General features: G+C 56.9%; 1 protein-coding gene across 1 annotated transcript; it reads left to right on the plus strand.

Annotated features, from left to right (window-relative positions):
* The first annotated feature begins 10,408 nt into the window (after positions 1-10,408).
* PHGDH (phosphoglycerate dehydrogenase) lies at positions 10,409-19,295 on the plus strand. Its single transcript, XM_038758343.1, has 12 exons — positions 10,409-10,644; positions 13,423-13,574; positions 14,347-14,412; positions 15,193-15,247; positions 15,335-15,433; positions 15,993-16,125; positions 16,707-16,855; positions 17,103-17,255; positions 17,584-17,716; positions 18,177-18,307; positions 18,586-18,823; positions 19,023-19,295. Exons 1-12 carry the CDS (start codon positions 10,507-10,509, stop codon positions 19,175-19,177), a joined length of 1,602 nt encoding a protein of 533 aa, XP_038614271.1. The 5' UTR covers positions 10,409-10,506; the 3' UTR covers positions 19,178-19,295.
* The last annotated feature ends 268 nt before the right edge of the window (positions 19,296-19,563 follow it).

Here is a 19,563-nt window from a genome sequence, read left to right on the forward strand (position 1 = left end):
CCGCCCCTGGGTGGGGATGGGCGCGGACGGCAGCCGGCCCCCTTCCCGAGCCCCCTTCCTGCCATGCCCCCGGAGAGAGGCCGCCGCAGTGGGGGGCAGGGGCCCCGGGATCCGGCTGCCCCCCTCTCGGACACGTTGCAGGGAGCTGGACAGCGACCTCGGGCCCAGCCCGGCCGAGGCCCAACTCCAGCGCCTCCTCAGACCCCCCGGGCCCGGGGGCTCGGTCAGTCCGGCCCAGCCCAGGCCCTCCTCGGCCGCCCCGGGGCGCTGGGGAAGGTCCGTTAGCCGCCGCCGCCGCCGCTCCCTCCCTCTGCCCCGGCCCCGGCCCCGGCCCCGCCCCCGCCGTCCGGGGGAGGGGCCCTCAAACGAGCCGGGGCGGCTGGCCTCGCTCGGCCCGTGCTGAGACCGGGGGGCGGTGCACGGCCCCAACGACCGGAGCCTGCGCTCGGAGCCCCCGGGCCAAGCAACCGGGCAGGCCCGCGAACCCCGCCCCCGGCCCGGGAAGAGGCCGATAGAGAGACCTCGGTGGCCCCAAGGGACCGGAGAACGGGAGCGGGCTCCCTCCAGACTCCATCGCCCTGGGGCTCAGACTAAGGGACTCAAAACTGCAGCAGGACGGATTAAGGGCGGAGGAAAGGAAACATTCCTGCGGGAGGGGCGGGGGTCATGGGAACGGCTTCTGACCGGAGGGGGCGGGGGTCATGGGAACGCTTTCGGGGGAGGGTCATGGGATGCCTCCTAGCAGGGAGGGAGAGTCACGGGAACGGCTCCAGGCAGAGGAGGGGAAGGGAAAGGGGGGCACGGGACCCTTTCCTGGCCGGAGGAGGAAGGTCACGCCAGTGGCCCCGGGGGAGGCTGGTTCTCCCCAGAGAGATCTCCAGGTGCCCAGAGGGGCAGGACTGAGCCCTTCCAGTCTGATGACTCTGGTCCACCCCCCTCCACACTCTCCTCTCTTGTCGACCCCTCCCGACCCCACGCCACCTCCGCCCTGCCCCCTCCACCGCACGCCAAGGCACCTCCCAAGAAGCATTGTGGCTTAATGGAAAGATCATGGACTTGGAAGTCACAGGTCGTAGGTTCCAATCCCGGCTCTGCCACTTGTGGACTTTGAGCCAGTCACTTGTTTTGATGTCTGTCTCCCCCCTTCTAGACTGTGAGCCCGTTGGGGGCAGGAAGTGTCTCTGTTGCTGAATTGTACTTCCCAAGTCCTTAGAACAGTGCTCTGCACACAGTAAGCGCTCAATAAATATGACTGAATGAATGACCTTTACTTCTCTGTGCCTGTTACCTCATCTGTAAAATGGGGAGCCCACCCCCGGCCCCTGCTACCGTTCTCCGGCCCCTCGTAGGACACCTGATTACACTGTCCCTACCCCAGCACTTAGAACAGTGCTTGACACATAGTAAACTCTTAACAAATACCATCATTATTACTTCAACCCCCCATCATGACCCTGCCTCGTTCACCCATCTCTGCATCCGCCGGCCAAGGTCGCTGCAATGGGGAGTGGTGGACCGAACCGCTCCTGGACCCTCTCTCATCGCCCCAGGGAACCGGAGAGGGGGGTGTTGGGTGGGAGGAAGGATCCCCCAATATTTGGGGTCAAAGTGTCATTGTGAGTTCGGGACAAAAGGCGGGGTTTTGGTGGCGAGCTGGGCAAGCTGAGTGAGGGTGGAAAAGCTGTGGATGGGTGGGCAGGTATCAAAGAGCTGGTGGGAGCTGAGGAACTTTGGATGGGTTGAGCAAGGTAGGTGTGTGCATATGCAGGCTGCGGGAGGGGTAGGAAGAGCTGAAGGTGATCAGACTGGGGAGGGGCAGGCAGGATCTGCAGGGCTGGGGAGGGGAAGGCTGTGCAGGGCTTGGGAGGGGAGGACAGACCTGAGGCAGTGGGCAGGTTGCTCAGAACAGGGGAGGGATGATAAAATGGGGATAAGAGTGTGAGCCCCATGTAGGACAGGGACTGTGTCCAATCTGATTAATTTATATCTACATAGTAAACACTTAAGTGCCATAATTATAATTATTAATAATTGTGGTGTTTGTTGAGCCTTACTATATGTCAGGCACTGTACCAAGCACTGGGATGGATACAAGGTACTTGGGTTGGACACAGTCCGTGTCCCATATGGGGCTCACAGTCTTAATCCCTGTTTGACAGATGAGGTAATGGAGTCACAGAGAATTTAAGTGAAACCGGGATTAGAACCCAGGTCCTTCTGCCTCCCAGGCCCGTACTCTAACCACCACACCACACTGCTTCCCCTGGGGGCAGGATCCGCAGGGTTGTGGAGGGCTAGAGGGTCAGCAGACCAGGGGGTCGGGGTGGAGGTTCAGGGTTTGAGAGGGGTGGGCAGGCCAGGGGTGGGCAGGATCTGCAGGGCTGGGGAGGGCTGGGGGGAAGGAGGTTGTGGGGGTGGAGGCAAGCCAAGGGCTGAGCAGAAGTGCAGGCTGGTTAGGACAGGGAAAGGCTGAGCAGGCTGAGCAGAGTTGAGGCCAGAAAGCGCTGATTTGGGACCTTTCCAGCCGCCCGCCCGGGGATACTTAGTTCTCTTCAGCCCTGGTCAGCGGGGACCGGAGCCCCTGGGGAGTGAGGCTGGAGTCCAGCCCAGACCAATGAGGGGAAACAGTGGCTTTGCCCTCACAGAGGGGAGCCAGGGCCGGGGGTCATCGACCCCATCGCCCCCACAGCTGGACCCGAGATGCACCCGCCCCAGCGACTCCCCGAAGGTGGCATCGTGGTGCACTGACAGGCAGTTTCCTTCAGGACTCTCCCGTTCCCGGAGGGCAAGACCTCCAGTGAGCCACCCGTTCCTACTTCATTTGCCAGGCTCCCGCTCTGAGACGGAAGCCGAGGCCACAGCCCTAGCCTCTGCAGGGAGAGGGGGTCCTCGACCTGGACCCCTCACCCCACGAACTGAGAGCTCACCTCCTCCAGGAGGCCTTCCCAGACTGAGCCCCCTCCTTCCTTTCCCCTCCTTCTCCCTCCATCCCCCCCGCCTTACCTCCCTCCCTTCCCCACAGCACCTGTATATGTGTATATATGTTTGTACGGATTTATTACTCTATTTATTTATTTATTTTACTTGTACATATCTAGTCTATTTATTTTATTTTGTTAATATGTTTTGTTTTGTTCTCTGTCTCCCCCTTTTAGACTGTGAGCCCACTGTTGCGTAGGGACCGTCTCTATATGTTGCCAACTTGTACTTCCCAAGCGCTTAGTACAGTGCTCTGCACACAGTAAGCACTCAATAAATACGACTGATTGATTGATTGAATGGGCCCTGGCACCCAAGCCTGGGTCTGCCCTGGACGCTGGGGCCTGGCCGGGTTGCCGGTGGCGCCTCTGGGAAATAATAATAATAATAAAAATAATGGCATTTGTTAAGAGCTTACTAGTGCAAAGCACTGTTCTGAGCACTGGGGGGATACAAGGTGATCAGGTTGTCCCGCGTGGGGCTCACAGTCGTCACCCCCCTTTTTACAGATGAGGTAACTGAGGCTCCGAGAAGTTGACTTGCCCAAGGTCACACAGCAGGCATGTGGCGGAGCGGGATTCGAACCCACGACCTCTGACTCCAAAGCCCGTGCTCTGTCCACTGAGCCACGCTGCTTCTCCACGCTGCTGCTTCATGCTGCGGAAACTCACCCGCAGGATCCGCCGGCGGGCAGAGAAGGGGGCAGTTAGGAGGGGCACCTGAAAGGGCGTCCCACGGGGGGCAGGGCCGAGCCACCTCCCCTGTCCTGGGAGCTCCCGGTTCCCCGCCCTCGCCGACCCGGCATTGTCCCGGCGTCTCCCCGCCCGCTCCCGGACCCAAGGCAGAGCGGAGTCACGGCTGGACAAGTGAAAACCTGATCGGGCGGCGGGCGGGCAGGCAGCCGCCGGGGGGCACCGACCCGGGGGGCACCGACCGAGCGGGGAGGAGGCCGGAGCCGCAGCCGAGCCGGGCACAGGGAGCCGAGCTGTCCCCTAGTCGCGCCTGCTTGCTCCGGCCTGCATGGCGTGGACAGGGCAGGACCCGAGGGTGGGGGGCCAGACAAGCCCGGCCAGACCCCCCCTTGCCTCCTGCACCGCCCCCTCCCCCGCCAATGGCCCGGGGCCGCACCGCCAGATGAGGCAGCAGCGGACTGCACTAGCAAGAGGGACTACGGCAGGGCCCGACCCTGGGGCCATTCAGTCAATCAGCCAGTTGAATTTATTGAGCGCTTACTGTGTGCACAGCACTTTACTAAGCGCTTGGAAAGTACAATTCAACAACAAACAGAGCCAATCCCTACCCAACACCGGACTCGCAGTCTAGAAAGGGGGAGACAGACAACAAAACAAAGCAAGTAAAGAGGCAACATAGCAAGTAAACAGCCAGGTGGGGTGACTGGGCAATCAATCCATCCATCCACCGGATTGATTACCTACCGAACTAAGAGTTAGGGAGAGAACAATTGTTTGGGGAAGAGTCTTGATTTTCGACCTTGGCTTTTACCACTGATGGAGTTGCTGCCTGTATCCTCCAGCTCTCAACGCAGTTAGGGAGGGAGGGAGGGAGAGAGGGAGGGTGAAAAGCAGGCAAAGAGAGGAAAGGAACCCTTTGTAAAAGGTCTGAAGGAGGCTGTGGGTGGCCAGGAGGACTGGCGGTGGGGGTAGCATGACTTCCGGGGGCCTGGAGCTGACCTCTGACCCCTGCCTGTTTCACTCTTCCCGTGGGAATCTGCCTGGCAGCATCCGTCAGGGCACTGGTCAGGGAGGGGGTGGATGGAGGAGGTCGTGGAGAGGTTTGAAGAGTACCGGCTGGTGAGAGAAAGAAGGGGAACCTGGGGTCTAGCCAGCGACCGATTCCCTATAGACCCTGTAGGCCGGGCCTCCAGGCATGACTCTGTGGGGGGCTACCGCTTTTTGGAAAGAGTGACAGAAAAAAATCAAAATGTGAAAATGATCCAAGATTCCTGAACATATTTATTTCCATGGCAATTTGCACTCAGCCCACTGCTAGACCCAGTGGCGGCCCAGGATCCTTCACAGCAAGACCCCCTGACCAATCCTAATATCACAAGCTGCCTCAGCCCAACAGCTGCCTCAGCACTTGGGCATCTTCAATTGTATCTTGGTTTCATCCAGACATTTGCACTACTACCTGTGTTATTCCTATTCTTCCTTGTGTGGCCACTATTTGTAAATCTGTCTTCCTGGCCCCCATTGGACGATAAATTCCTTGAGGAATTCCTTGCTACTGCCAAACTCCCCCAAGTGCCTAGTACAGTGCCTGGCACTCAGTAATAATAATAATAATGATGTTACTTTTTAAGTGCTTATTTTGTGCTAAGCACTGCTCTAAACACTGTAGATACAAGTTAATCAGGTTCAACACAGTCCCTGTCCCACATTAGGCTCACACTCTGAATCCCCATACTTTTACAGATGAGGTAACTGAGGCACAGATCCATTCAATCGTATCTATTGAGCGCTTACTGTGAGCAAAAGACTGTATTAAGCACTTGGGAGAGTACAATAGAACAATAAACAGACACATTTCCTTCCCACAAGGAGCTCAGTCTAGAGAAGTTAAGTGACTTGTCCAAGGTCACACAGCAGACATGTGGCGGAGCTGAGATTAGAACCCAGGTCCTTCTGACTCCCAGGACCATGCTCTATTCACTGGGCCATGCTGCTTCTCAGTAGGTGTCCAATAAATATCACTGATTGATTGGTTGAAATCCCTGTGACATTGCTGCTACCAAAGGCACGGCTAACTGGGATGGATTGGGCAGGGTCAGGCTGGGGCTGGGTGGGGCTGGGCTGGACTGGCTCCATTCTGGGGAGTATTTTATCCTATTCAACAGCTGCGTGAACATTTGGCACTGAACAATGAACAGCCCGAGCTTGGCAGTGCCCTTGAGCCCTGGGGTGGCTGCAACATCTCTGCGCCATTGGGCACTGGTGCAGGCGGTGATGGAAATGTCACCCAAGGTACCCAAACCTTCAGCACCCAAACCTGCCCATCCCGGCTGGCCCAGTGTCCAGTGAAGGCAGAGGCTGAGGCATGGCCGGGACCACGGACTCCATTTCATTCACTCATTCATTCATTCATTCAATCAATCTAATTATTATTGAGCCCTTACTGTGTGCAAAGCACAGTACTATGCACTTGGGAGAATACAAAGTAACAACAAACTGACAGATTTCTGCCCCCAGTGAGCTCACGGTCTAGAGGGGGAGACGGACATTAATATAAATAAATAAATTACAGATATATACATCAGAGAAGCAGCATGGCTTAGTGGAAAGAGCACGGGCTTGGGAGTCAGCGGTCGTGGGTTCTAATTCCGGCTCCACCACTTGTCAGCTGTGTGACTTTGGGCAAGTCACTTAACTTCTCTGGGCCTCAGTTACCTCATCTGTAAAATGGGGATTAAGACGGTGAGCCCCACGTGGGACAACCTGATTACCTTGTATCTACCCCAGAGCTTAGAACACTGCTTAGCACATAGTAAGTGCTTAACAAATACTAACATTAATTAATTAATTAATATGTGCTGTAGGGATAGGAGGGAGGATGAATGAAGGAGCAAGTAAGAGTGGTGCAGAAGGGGGTGGGAGAAGAAGAGGGCTTAGTCAAAGAAGGCTTCTTGGAGGAGATGTGCTTTCAATAAGGCTCCACCCCCAGGCTTCCCAAGCTGACCCAGATCCTGAGGCCCATCCCTTAGCCCCATGTCTGAACCCAATCCTTGGCCTGACCCAACTCTGTTGCTTCCCCCTACTTGTAACTGATTTTAGTGCCTAGCTCCCCTGAGGGACTGCAAGCCCCCTGAGGGCAGGGATCATGTTTATTAGCTCTAGCATAAACACCCAAGTGCTTAAAACAGTGTGCTGTGTACAGAGTAGACTGTAAATTCCTTGAGAGCAGGGATCTTATCTATTAATCAAGCAATCAATTATGGTATTTATTAAGTGCTTATTGTGTACACACTTGGGAGGGTACAATACAGCAATTAACTCTATTGAACACTCCCAAGGTCTTAGTACAAGGAGTAAGTCTCAGGAACTACTATTGATTGATTGATTGACTCAATTCCCACCTTGAACTCACTCAGGGCCCAATCTCCATTTCTAGAAGCTTGTTTTGGGCTTTTCCAGCACTTTGGCAGTGAGTTCAGCTAGCTGTCACTAGGGGAAATGGGGCAGAAGGGTTTTTGAAGGTCTGAGTCTTCTGTTTTCCTTCCCTGCTCAAGTCCCTAGTGGTGTCTGAAAGTCAACAGGGATTCATAGCAGAGCCAGTGAGAGGGCTCTGGATTCACCTTCAGTAGGGCTGCCCTAACAGCTGACTGAGGACTGAAGAGGAGGCTCTCTCAACTCCACCCAATAGGGCTGGCCCAATCACCTAATCCCTTTTAACACAGGCCAGTTTATGACCAAACCCCATCAAATCACTCAATCATATTTGTTGAGCACTTACTATGTGCAGAGCACTGTACTAAGAATTTTAGAGAGCACAAAATCACAAAGTTAGTGGACACATTCCCTGCCCACCAGTTTGCTCAAAACTCCCATTTCCAATGATGGGCCCCAGGGATGGCCAGTCCATACCTGTGTCCAGCCCCTGGGGAGAACCTATCTGTGGGCTTACCTACCCTCCGCCTTTGGAGGTCCCACGCAGGTTCACCACACTGACCTCAGGGAACTTCAGGAATCCCCAGAGATCATCACAGGGCACACTTTATCAGAGAGTCATTACATAGGCTGCACGACGTCCAATAGGCACTGCAGAGAGTGACCTTGCTTGCAAGAAGCCTTTTCTCTGCCTGTGACCTGTTTCCCACCAGGTGTAGGGGTTGGTCCCAGCCAGGGTCCTGGGAATAACCAGGAATATCCAGGATGTCTTGACTGTTTAAGAGGCTCTTACATATCTGGAGGAGAAAGAGAAGGACCAAAATTGTAGGGAACTTCTGGTTTGGTAGTTCGTTTGCAGAAAGACCAAAGGCATCATTGTTCTTGTCCTCTCCCCTCTCCCTGAGCACACATAGGTTCTCAATGTTTCGTGGTAGCCATTATAAAAAGACCCAGTCAGAGACCCCTTGATTAACAGAACCCCCTCCCCACCTCGCCCCTGGGTCCTGACTGGAAGAGAGTTCTGCTGAACCCTAGTCTGTCCCTGGGCCAGCCCCCTCCCTCCCACCCCGGGAAATGTCCTGAATGTCAGGGAGACGGCTGCCTGCCTAAGAAGAAATCAGACGCCGCCTGCCCGCCCGTTGGACTTGTCTTGGAAGCAGAGCGGAGTTGGGGTTCTCAGATCACAGATATGCAGATTGGAGAACAGCAAGCCGTGTGGCAAAACCAGTTTACAAACTGGGGTAAAGGTGAAGCCGACTGCTTTGAAGTGGGCTGGCTGTAGCGCTGGGGTGGGGGCATGAGGGGGGCTTACTAGCTGCTGAGCTAGGTGGTCCCTCTGGTCCTGGCCAGGAGAGCATGGGATTCAATAGCCGCAGTTGGGGGGTGGGGGGTGGAGAGGGAATCCTCAGCGCTCACTCCACCCTCCCGGGGGGGTTTGGGTGGATCCTTCTTTCTGAACCTCAGCTTTCTCGCTGTGGATAGGGAAGGGAGCAGCCCTTCTAGACTGCTGGTTCCGAAAAAGCAGTGGAAATAGCAGTGTGAGAAGCAGCGTGGCCCTCTAGACTGTGAGCCCGTTGTTGGTTTGGGACCGTCTCTATATGTTGCCAACTTGTACTTCCCAAACGCTTAGTACAGTGCTCTGCACACAGTAAGCGCTCAATTAATACGATTGAATGAATGAATGAACACGGGCTTGGAAGTCAGAGGATCTGAGTTCTAATTCCGACAGCCATTTGTCTGCAGTGTGACCTTGGGCAAGTTGTTTAACTTCTCTGTGCCTCAGTTTCCTCATCTGTAAAATGGAGATTCAATAGCTGATCTCCCTCCCCTAAGTCTGTAAACTTAAATCCCAAGTGGGAAAGGGACTATATCCAACCTCTTTGTCTTGTGTCTACCTGAGCACTTAGTACAACGCATGGGACATAATGAGTGTTTACAAATACCACAGTTATTAAATAGCAGTCGGGAACCACCTTCCAGAATCAGGGGTGGTGGTGGTGGTGGGGTCAATTAGTCAGTCTGTCAATCCATCAATCCAGGATAATAATAATAGATAATTGTGGTATTTGTTAAAACCTTATTATGTGCCAAGCACTGTACTAAGACCTGGGGTAGGTGATGCAAGATAGATCCCACATGGGGCTTACATTCTAAGTAGGACATTCTAAGTAGGATAGAGAACAGGTATTAAATCCCTATTTTATAGATGAGGGAACTGAGGCACAGAGAAGTTAAACGACTTGCCCATGATCACACTGAGGGTAAGTGTCAAAGCTGGGATTAGAACCTGACTCCCGGACCGTGCGCATACCATTAGACCGGGCGGCCCAGCAGGAGTTAGAGACGGCGAGAAATTTGCATGGGAGAGGAGGAGTCAAAGACCTCTGGAGTTCAGCCCAGCCAGGAGAGCTGTTGCTTGAAAGACTGACGCTGACATCTACACCGACCCCAGGACGGATACCACACCGACAAAGGCACTGACACCTGAGAGGAATGAAAACAGATAAAAAAAACCACTTTCACCTCCCTGGAGAAACCCACAACTTTTCCTCTTTGATCTCAGTGAACTGAGCTGAGCTGACCAGGACGGACACCACACAGACAAAGGCACTGACACCTGAGAGGAACGAAAACAGATAAAAAAAAAAAACCACTTTCACCTCCCTGGAGAAACCCACAACTTTTCCTCTTCGATCTCAGTGAACTGAGCTGAGCTGAAGTGTGTGGGTGGGGCCTGCGTATATGTATTGGTGTGCAGGGTGTAGGTGTGCCTCTGTGTGGGTGTGTGCCTGTGTGTGAGTAGTGGGTGCAAGTGAGTCTGCGTGTGTTAGACGGCAAATGTCTGTGAGCGATTGTTTGGGAATCTGTGGCTCAGTACCCAATCCTACTTTTGTGGCACTTTAGTTCATTTCAACTTCTATATGCTACTCCGGGACAAAGTATTAGTTGATTGCGTTTTTACTTGCGTCTCTGCGTGGAAACGCGTCGGCATCTGTCTGTATATTTATGTATATGTGGATGAATGATGTATGTATCTGCACTTGAACGCGTGTATGTCTGAGACTGTGCGTGTGGGCGGGTGGGTGTGTTCCTGCCGAAATTGAGAAATTCCCGCCAAATTATCCCTCTGGGGTGGGAAGGGGGTAGGCCGGGATGGGAGAAGGGGAGGAGCTATGGAGCTTTACTGAGTTTCTAATCTATGGCACCCTCCGGGCGTGGCTATGGAAATTTCCCGAGTTTCTGGCCAATGATTCGAAGAAGCCAGAAGAGCTCGGGGCGGCCGTTTGCTGGAGGAGGGCACAGCCGCTCGCTCGGCCGAGCTACGGGGTTTCTGCAGGGCGGGTGCGGCGGGCACGACGGGTAGCGTGGCAGAGGCGGGCATCGCACAGAGGGCAGAGCAGAGATGGCTTTCGCAAACCTGAAGAAAGTGCTCATCAGCGACAGCCTGGACCCGTGCTGCGGGAAGATCCTGCAGGCGGGAGGGCTCCAGGTGGTGGAGAAGCCCAACCTGAGCCCGGAGGAGCTGGTGGCCGAGCTGCAGGTAGGGCGCGGGGCGGCCTTCGGGGGCCACCAGCTCGGAGCGGCGGAGCGGAGCGCAGCGCTGCGGGGGCCCGGATGGGGCCCGTGCGGCGCCCCCCCCCCCCCCCCGTCTGATGCAAGACCGAGCCCTGCTTTCGCGGCTCAGCGGGCGCCTGAGACCAGACCGGAGACACCAACCCCCCGCCCCCCTCGTCCTCCATCCTCCTCCCCAACATCACTCATTCATTCAATCGTATTTATTGAGCGCTTACTGTGTGCAGAGCACTGTACTAAGCGCTTGGGAAGTACAAGTTGGCAACATATGGAGACGGTCCCTACGCAACAACGGGCTCACAGTCTAGAACATCCCCCGGCCTGGTCTCACTGCGCAGGTGCTAGGCCACCCCTGCTCGGGGTTCCCCGACATCCATCTTCCCCTTCTCCCGCCGGCGGCCGCCGAGGGAGGTGGTTCACCCCAGACCGAGTTTCTCCGGCCGCCGAGGCCCGGGACTTTCCCCGTCTCTGCTTGGAGGCGCCTGGGAGAGCCGTTGCCCCGGCCGCCCCCTCCCACCCCCTCCCATCATCAATCGTATTTATTGAGCGCTTACTGTGTGCAGAGCACTGTGCTAAGCGCTTGGGAAGTACAAGTTGGCAACATATAGAGACAGTCCCTACCCAACAGTGGGCTCACAGTCTAAAAGGCATCCCTTCCTGGCGGGCCCCCGGGATCAGCAGGTGAGGGTCGTGCCCAGGGTGGAACCGGAGCGGAAGGCAGTGAATACCCGCTCTGGGTCATCAAGTCCAAAGGAGCAGGTGGGGGGCCGGGGTCGGAGGGTGGACCTCCCAGTCTGGGAGCGGCCGGGCCCGGGCCGGGGGAGAAGGCCATGGAAAAGGGGGCCAGGGGAAGATCCCTGACAAGCCTCCGGGGAAAGCCAGTTTCTGGCTGAGAACCAACTCAGTCTACCCACTCCACAGAACTGCCCCAAGGAACCGACCCCACGCGGCGACCCCCTGCCCAACCTTCCTCTTCAGTTGAAATCCTTCTAAGCAAGCCCGTGTGCTCCCAGGGGTGGCCGTGGGCACCGCCAGCGCCCCCGTCCCCCCGCACGTTTCCAGCTGCCGTACTCTGGGCCACTGGCAGGACCCCCACCTGGGGGGATGGCGGCCCCCGGGCACCAGGAAATCCTGACCCCAGCAGGGGTGAACCATTCTACCCTCTGCCCCAACTGCAGATTGGCGAGCCCATGAGGGGCCCTTGGGGAGTCAGTTGGACCCTCTGCATCATGCGGACAGGCTGACCCTTGTCCCAGGCCTGGGCTAACCATTCCAGGGATGCTCCCATAATCTAGAGGGCTCCCTGGGAGCCATGGACTCTGCATCCATTAACTTATTAACCTCCCTGGAGTTCCCAGCCCAGTGGTGAAGGGGATGGGATGCTGAGGAGGGGGAGGGGTGGAACTTCCAAAACCTTGTGACTCCTGGTCCAGTTTCCAACCACCAGGCCCCCAGCCTCTGAGCTTTCCATACTCTCTGTTTGTTCAAGCAGGAGGGAGGGCCAGGGCCCCTGTGGAGCAAGGGGTGGTGGTGGGAGGGCAAAGCCAGAGACATGGGAAAATTTGCATTTTACATACTTTTTCCAGCTCCTCCCTGAGGTCTGGACTTGGCACTTCACCAGGTCTAGAGACCTTTCCTCTCTGATAAAGCCCAGCTTGGAGCTGGGTTTTGTTCCTGTATGTACTTCCTGCAGACAATCCCTTCAGCTACTGGCCAGGCTCTCCAGGCTTCCTGCAGGGCTTTAGCCCCGCTCCGCCAAGGTAGCAGATTCCATGTTTGTACTGGTCGGCTGGCATTTCTTCAATTTTCTCTTCTACTCTCCCCTTTCTTTCCCTCCACTGACTGACTATGGACTGACTGACCAGGAAGATTCCTCTCAAACCCTGGAACAGCATCCCAAGCTGTTCTTCTGCCCCGTCAGGCTTGCCCAGGGCCCGAGGCCCCCATGGATCCAGCAGCCACCCTGTCCTTCACTTAGATCATTGCGTAGGGAGGAGGAGGTCCAGCTCTTGCTCCCAAGGCACCTCCAGATTTCGAACTTTGCTGATGACCCTGGCCTGGCATCAGAATGAGGGGGCTCTGAGATACGGGTCCTCCTAGCCCAAAAATTGGACCTGGGGAAGGCTGGGGGCTTGGGAAACCCTCAGTCCCCTCAAAGGCCTAAGACTGGGTTGGGGCACATGTTTTGCTGGACCCTCAATCAATCAGTAGTATTTGCTGAGCACTAGCAGGGTGTAGAGCACTGAGCTAAGCACTTGAGAAAGTATAGTAGTCAGTGCAGATGGTCCCTGCCCACAAAGGGCTTACAGTTGAGCAGGAACCCTGAGGGTTGGAAGCAAGAAGACCCGATCCTAGTCCCAGGCTGCCATGGCTTCTTAGGCCTCAGTTTCTATTCAGTGCCCTCCCCCAGCTCCTTCTGCTAATGCACGCTCCCGCTGCAGGCTCTCTCTTGGGAATCAGTCAATCAATCAATCAATCGTATTTATTGAGCACTTACTGTGTGCAGAGCACTGTACTAAGCGCTTGGGAAGTACAAGTTGGCAACATATAGAGACGGTCCCTACCCAACAGTGGGCTCACAGTCTAGAAAGTGGGCTCACAGTCTAGAAAGACCCTAGAAGACCCTCTTTCCTCTCTTTATGGGTGGCAACTGACTGGCATGGTTGCCTGTAAGGCCACAGGCTGACTGGCAATCAGCTGGCCACTCCCAGCAACACCACCTCCCTTCCCTCCCTTTGTGCACCAGGACTGCGAGGGGCTGATTGTCCGCTCGGCCACCAAAGTAACGGCCGACGTCATCGATGCAGCCGAGAAGCTACAGGTGGTAGGACGGGCTGGCACGGGCGTGGACAATGTGGACCTGGAGGCAGCCACGAGGAAAGGGGTGCTGGTCATGAAGTAAGCGGGTCTAGGTCTGGGCATGGCCAGGGATGGTGTCCTGTGTGCTTGGTTGGCATGGCAGGCCAGGGTCTGGGCTTGGGACGTACTTGTACCTCCCATGATCTAGGAGCTAGGATGGCTGCTGGGGGTGGTCTAAATGTGCCACAGAATGGCAGACGCTCAGTGGTCGGGGTGCTTTTCCACAAGTACAGTGGGTGTGGTGTGGGCTGGGCATGGTGCATTGTCCTCAGTCCAGGAGGCTTAGTATGTATCCAAGTGGTGCCTCCATTAGATTTAAATGGGGTTGCACCTCCCCAGAGGCAGGGGGATGGACTAGATGAGCTTTCAGGAGGGGTTCGCAGGTGGAAAGAGGTTTGTGCTAAGAATGCCTGGGGATGACATTGGTGACAAGATTGTTCCGAGAAGAGGAACCCCCAATTGACTGCCCTTTGCCAGGTAGGATTGCCCAGGTCATCCCAATAGAACAAGATCTCCAGTAGGGAAAGGACCAGAAGGGCCGGCAGGGGCACTTTATCTGAGGGCTTCTCTGCTGATCCCCTTGCCTACTAGAGGTTCCTGGAGGCTGGTTTGGACCATCGGTTCAGCAGGCAGCATCAAGGTGGTGGTATACAGCATCCAGCGGGGGTGTTAGTGATCAGGCTGAAGACAAAGGGATCAGGTTAAGATGGGGTGCCCCCACCCAAGCCCTGTTCTTGCCCCCATCCCTGCCTTGGTCCCTACTCATGCCGCCCCACCCTGACCCTGTGCTCCTGTCTGTGCTTGGCTCCAGCACCCCCAACGGGAACAGTCTGAGCGCCGCAGAGCTCACCTGTGGCATGATCCTGAGCCTCGCCAGGTAGGCTTCGGCTGGGTCCTTCCTCCTTCCCATATCAGTCCTGCCACGCTTCCCTGGGCATACAGGCAAGGGGCCCCTGGTCTGCGGGACCTTCTGCAGAACCCCCAAGGAGGGTGGGGTGCAGCTTGGGAGGGGTATGTCCTTTACACACACACACACACACACACACACACACACACACACACACACACACTCTCTCTCTCTCTCTCTCTCTCTCTCTCTCTGTCACACACACACTCTCTCTCTCTCTCTCTCTCTCTCTCTCTCTCTCTCTCTCTCTCTCTCTCTCTCTCTCTCTCGCTGGGAGGCGTAGCTGGCCAGGCCTGAGCGAACAATATGGCCAAGGCCACAGCAGCCAACCAGACCCATTGGGGTGGACCTGTACCCAAGTAACCTTCCAGCAAGCCTTCAGTTGCACCGAGGGCTACTTACACTAGTTGGGATATTGGCTCCTTCCATCTCCCAGAGTCCCTGAGTATAACCCTCCCACCCAAGGTGCCATCTCCCTATTCCCACCTTCCGCAAATGGTAGGCACAAAACAGGCCAGCCTGCACAGATGTTGATGTCCAAGCTGGGACAGAGGAAGGCAGGAGTCCAGGCTGGGCAGCTTCAGGCCCGGCCTAGTGCCTCGGCTTCCCTTCTGCACCTGTCAGTGCTGGCTACCACAGGCTGGGGCCAAGCAGCGACAAAGATGGGAAAGATGCTGCCAATCGCTAGGATAGCAATGGCTGTGTTTCCCCCCTCACCCATACCCCTTTCCCCAACCTTTGCCCTCTCAGACAGATCCCTCAAGCATCAGCCTCAATGAAGGATGGGAAATGGGACCGGAAAAAGGTAAGGAGCCGGCTGGTTCATCCTTCCGTTCGGGCCAATGGCCGCCATGGCCTCCTTTGATTGTCACCTTCTCATCTCTTCTCCTAGTTCATGGGGACCGAGCTGTTCGGGAAAACCCTGGGGATCCTGGGCCTGGGTCGAATTGGGAAAGAGGTGGCCACAAGGATGCAGGCCTTTGGGATGAAGGTAAGGAATGGGATGGTCCCCACTAGAGGCGACAAGGCCCACTCTTTTTTCCCCCAGGGCAGGGGGTAATGCCAGCCTCCTGTCTCCCAGCCAGAGGGATGGGACTGGTGTTCAGATCCAAGGGGGAATTTCCCCACTCCAATTCAAGTTTCAGAAATCCTAAAAGGGAAGTTACAATAGGTTGAGATGGAGCCAGGGGTGAGAGAGTATATGGCCGCTTGCGCTCGGTTCTTGGAACAGCAGCCCTAACCCTTAGTCTGTGTGCCGGCCAGGGCCAGGGCCTGCAGGTGCCATCTGTTGTGCCCCAGTCTGGTCAGCAGGTGGCATGGGGGGCCTGCAGAGGTCCCACAGTATAGCAGCCTCCTGTGCCAGGCCTAATCCCAATCTCCCCCTCCCCCACTAGTCTTCCACACTCCCACTTTTTTCTATCTGCCCTTAAGATCCAGTCTAGGAGATCAGACATCTGGTCTCCAACACCCTTCTCTCTTCCCATTCCCTGGACCCTGTAACTTTCTCTCCCCTTCTCTCTCCTCCCCGCCCTCCATCACCGCCACCGAAGACCGTCGGCTATGACCCAATTACCTCGCCAGAGGTCTCAGCCTCCTTTGGGGTACAACAACTCTCACTGGAGGAGATCTGGCCCATCTGCGACTTCCTCACTGTACACACGCCCCTGCTGCCCTCCACCACAGGTGGGCATATGCCAGAGTGCCAGGGGCGGGCAGAATCTACAGGCCAGGGTGGTACCCAGACTCAGCACTTGCCCTCCCCAGCACATTGTGCTTGGGTAGAGCAGCTGGGGGAAATTTTAAGGTCTATGGGCATGAGCAGGGTGAGCCAAGGTGGGGTTTGGTCACCCACGTGAGGGTGGAAGGAGATTAGATGCCAGGGAACCATGCTGGAAGCTTAGGCTGTTGGGGTGGTCACCTTCCTCAAGACTTAGTACTCTTCCAGCCTCCACCAGCACAAAGTTCCCCCAGCCAGGTGCCCCAACTGGGACCATCTCTGGGCAGAAAGGGAAGCTTTGACAGAGGTACCAGTGTGCACCCAGGCCTGGTCCTGGGTTCCCCTCCTCTATCCCTTCCACAGTCCAGAATGGCTTCTTCCTAACCCTGGAGGGAGGTCTCTCCCGTCCTCCCCAGCGTCCACCCTGGCGGTGTGCCATCCCATGCCTGTGAATCAGGGAGCGGAGGGAGGGGTCAGTAGTGAGGAGGGAAACCACAGGGTGGGTAGGGAGCGTTTAATCTGAGGGTACCCCTCTCCCCTTCCTCAGGGCTGCTGAATGATGCCACCTTCTCCAAGTGTAAGAAAGGGGTGCGAGTGGTGAACTGTGCCCGTGGTGGGATCGTGGATGAGGGGGCACTCCTGCGAGCCCTGCAGTTGGGCCAGTGTGGGGGGGCCGCCCTGGATGTGTTCACCCAAGTGAGTACCGGGGATGGGGGTGGGGAAGTCCCGGAGCTTAGCCCAGGCCAAGGGCTGGTCGTGGTTTCTGGCCTGGGGCCGCAGCCAGCCCAAGGAAAACCAAGGCCCAGAGAGGTTCTGTGACTCACCCAAGTTCACAAAGCCAGTTGGTAGCAGAGTCCAGACTGGAGGCTGGGTCTACTGCCTCAAAGGAAGAGATCCCTGACACCTGGCACCTCCAGTTCTGCCCCTCAATGCCCTTTCCTAGGAGCCACCACGGGACTGGGCCCTGGTCAACCACCCGAACGTGATCAGCTGCCCACACCTGGGTGCCAGCACGTGGGAGGCGCAGAGTCGCTGCGGCGAGGAGATAGCCCTCCAGTTTGTGGACATGGTCAAGGGGAAATCTCTGGCCGGCGTGGTGAGCCCCAGCTGGGTGTGGGGGTGTTGAGGGAGGGTCTGATCCCAAAGTCTGGTTGGGGAAGCTGAGCAGACCGAGTCGTGGAGGGCAGGGCCCATCATGCAGCCTTTAGGTCTCAGCCCTGCCCGTTCTCCATCCTGGAGAAATCTTACTCTGACTCACTGGAGGTTGGGACAACTGCTGCCTCAGGGGTCTTAGCCCCTCATGGCTCCAACCTCTCAGCTGGGCTGGGAGCAGGCTGATAGGGGGCGGGACTGGGATGGGACTGGGTCTGGACTGGGGCTAGTCCCCCACGCCTCTGTCAGCTCTGCTGCCCCTCTTCCTACAGGTGAATGCCCAGGCCCTCACGAGCGCCTTCTCTCCCCACACCAAGCCGTGGCTCAGCCTGGCGGAAGCCCTGGGCTCACTGCTGCAAGCTTGGGCTGGCTCACCCAGAGGGACCGTTCAAGTCACAACCCAGGGTGAGACGGTGGCTGGGGAGGAGAGAAGGTTGGGGGTTGGGGGGGGGGGGGCTGGCAGGTGAGGGGGGTGGGCAGGTTGGAAGGCTCCATCCAGCTCTGGCCATTGGTCTTGTGGGCCTTGACGGGCTCAGGGCTAAGTGGAAGCTAGATGATGAGACTAATGGAAACCAGGCTGTAGTCCAAATGATAGCTAGGCATTAGGCCCTGCCCCTCCACTGCCCTCCCTTCCTTTCCCTTCTTCTCCCCTCTCCTCTTCTCCTCGCCCCTCCCCGGGCATCCAGGCTCCAAGAGCAGAGAGAAAGGGAGTGGGGGACTCCCGGCCATACCCAGGACCAGCATCTGTGCCAGGGCAACTTGCCCCACGCATGGCACCGTCTTCCCACCCCATCTCCTTTGGCGCTGTCTATGCCCCACCTCCACTCACGCCAGCCTGCCTCCCCACTCCCGCCCCTGCCCCCAGGCGCATCCTTGAAGAATGCAGGAAACTACCTGAGCCCTGCGGTCATCGTCGGGCTCCTGAAGTCCACAGCTCCACAGGCCGAGGTGAACCTAGTCAACGCCCGGCTGCTGGTCCAGGAGGCGGGGCTCAACGTAGGTGCCCCTACCTATGCCCCCTTGCCTGCTGCCCATGTTCGATCCCATCCATCCCCATGGCTCACAAGGGAGCCCTTCCCAACTCCATTCCTCCAATTCCAGGCCCCTCCCAGCCTTCCCTCACCTGCTCATCTGGCAGGAGCTACAGGGCTTCTGGGACTACTCTGGTTTCTGCTGGGCAGACTTCCCCCTCCAGCACAACCCATTAGGTTCACTCTTTTCTGTCCTCCACCTTGGGGGAGTGACCATCTGCCCTCCCTGCCCCCTCCTCACAGGTCACGGCCGCCCACAGCCCAGCCTGCCCCTCTGACTTGGGTAGTGGAGATGGTCAGGTGGCAGTGACCCTGGCAGGAGCCCCATACCACGTGGTGGGCTCGGTGCAGGGCACCACCCCAGTCCTGCAGGAGCTGAATGGTGCCGTCTTCAAGCCAGAGGTGCCCCTGCGGCGGGGCCTGAACCTGCTGCTCTACAGGGCCCCCGGCTTGGACTCCCTGCTGCTGCCAGTGCTCATTGGTAATGGGGCAGGGCCAGGAAAGGTGGTGCCCAGGGAGATGGGGGAGGAGGAGGGCGAGGGCCGTGCTGGATCAGCAAGAGGGCCAGGGTAGTGCCTGACAAAGGGGGTGCTGCGAGTGTTGCCGGGTCAGGGAAGGGGTTAGTGCCAGACTGGGCCCAGCTATGCCCATGAAGATACTTTTCTCCATCCTTTCCCCAGGACTTCTGGCCCAGGGTGGTGCCCAGCTGCTGTCCTACCAGACATCAGGTGGGTCGGAGGGGGCCGCGTGGCATATCATGGGCATCTCCTCCACCCTGCCAAACCTCGACACCTGGAAGCAGCACGTGACCGAGGCCTTCCAATTCCATTTCTAACTGGCAGAGGTGATGAGGATGGGGTTGGTTGTGCTGGAACCAGCCAAGGGTCCACCCTTCCCCTCCCTGGAGCTTGGAAATCGTGACCAACAATAAAAACATTCCTACTCGCTGCTGCCACACTGTCCTTTCTTGGGGGTGGAAGCCTGGGCATACACCTGATCCCAAATGACAGGTGAGGGGCGGAGTTGTCCCCATTCTGCAGAGGGGCACACTGAGATTCAGACTGCTATTCGGCTTGCGGGGGACCAGGAGGCTCGTGAACAAGGCCTCCATTCTCCCAGTCCACAGCTGTCTCTGCTGTAGCCCAGCAGAGACATTACCCTTTGTGGGTAGTAATGCCTTCTGGGACTGTAAGCTCCTCTAGGTCAGGGACTTGCCTTCTA

The sequence above is a fragment of the Tachyglossus aculeatus genome, chromosome 16 (genome assembly GCF_015852505.1).
Source record: "Tachyglossus aculeatus isolate mTacAcu1 chromosome 16, mTacAcu1.pri, whole genome shotgun sequence".
Taxonomy (NCBI): domain Eukaryota; kingdom Metazoa; phylum Chordata; class Mammalia; order Monotremata; family Tachyglossidae; genus Tachyglossus; species Tachyglossus aculeatus.

What these genes read in the sequence shown, in the direction of transcription:
- PHGDH (XM_038758343.1), top strand. Translation starts at nt 10,507, where the DNA reads ATGGCTTTCGCAAACCTGAAGAAAGTGCTCATCAGCGACAGCCTGGAC. An exon ending in ATGATCCTGAGCCTCGCCAG is followed by an intron (nt 14,413 to 15,192) that starts GTAGGCTTCGGC and finishes TTGCCCTCTCAG; the next exon opens with ACAGATCCCTCAAGCATCAG. An exon ending in CCCTGGATGTGTTCACCCAA is followed by an intron (nt 16,856 to 17,102) that starts GTGAGTACCGGG and finishes GCCCTTTCCTAG; the next exon opens with GAGCCACCACGGGACTGGGC.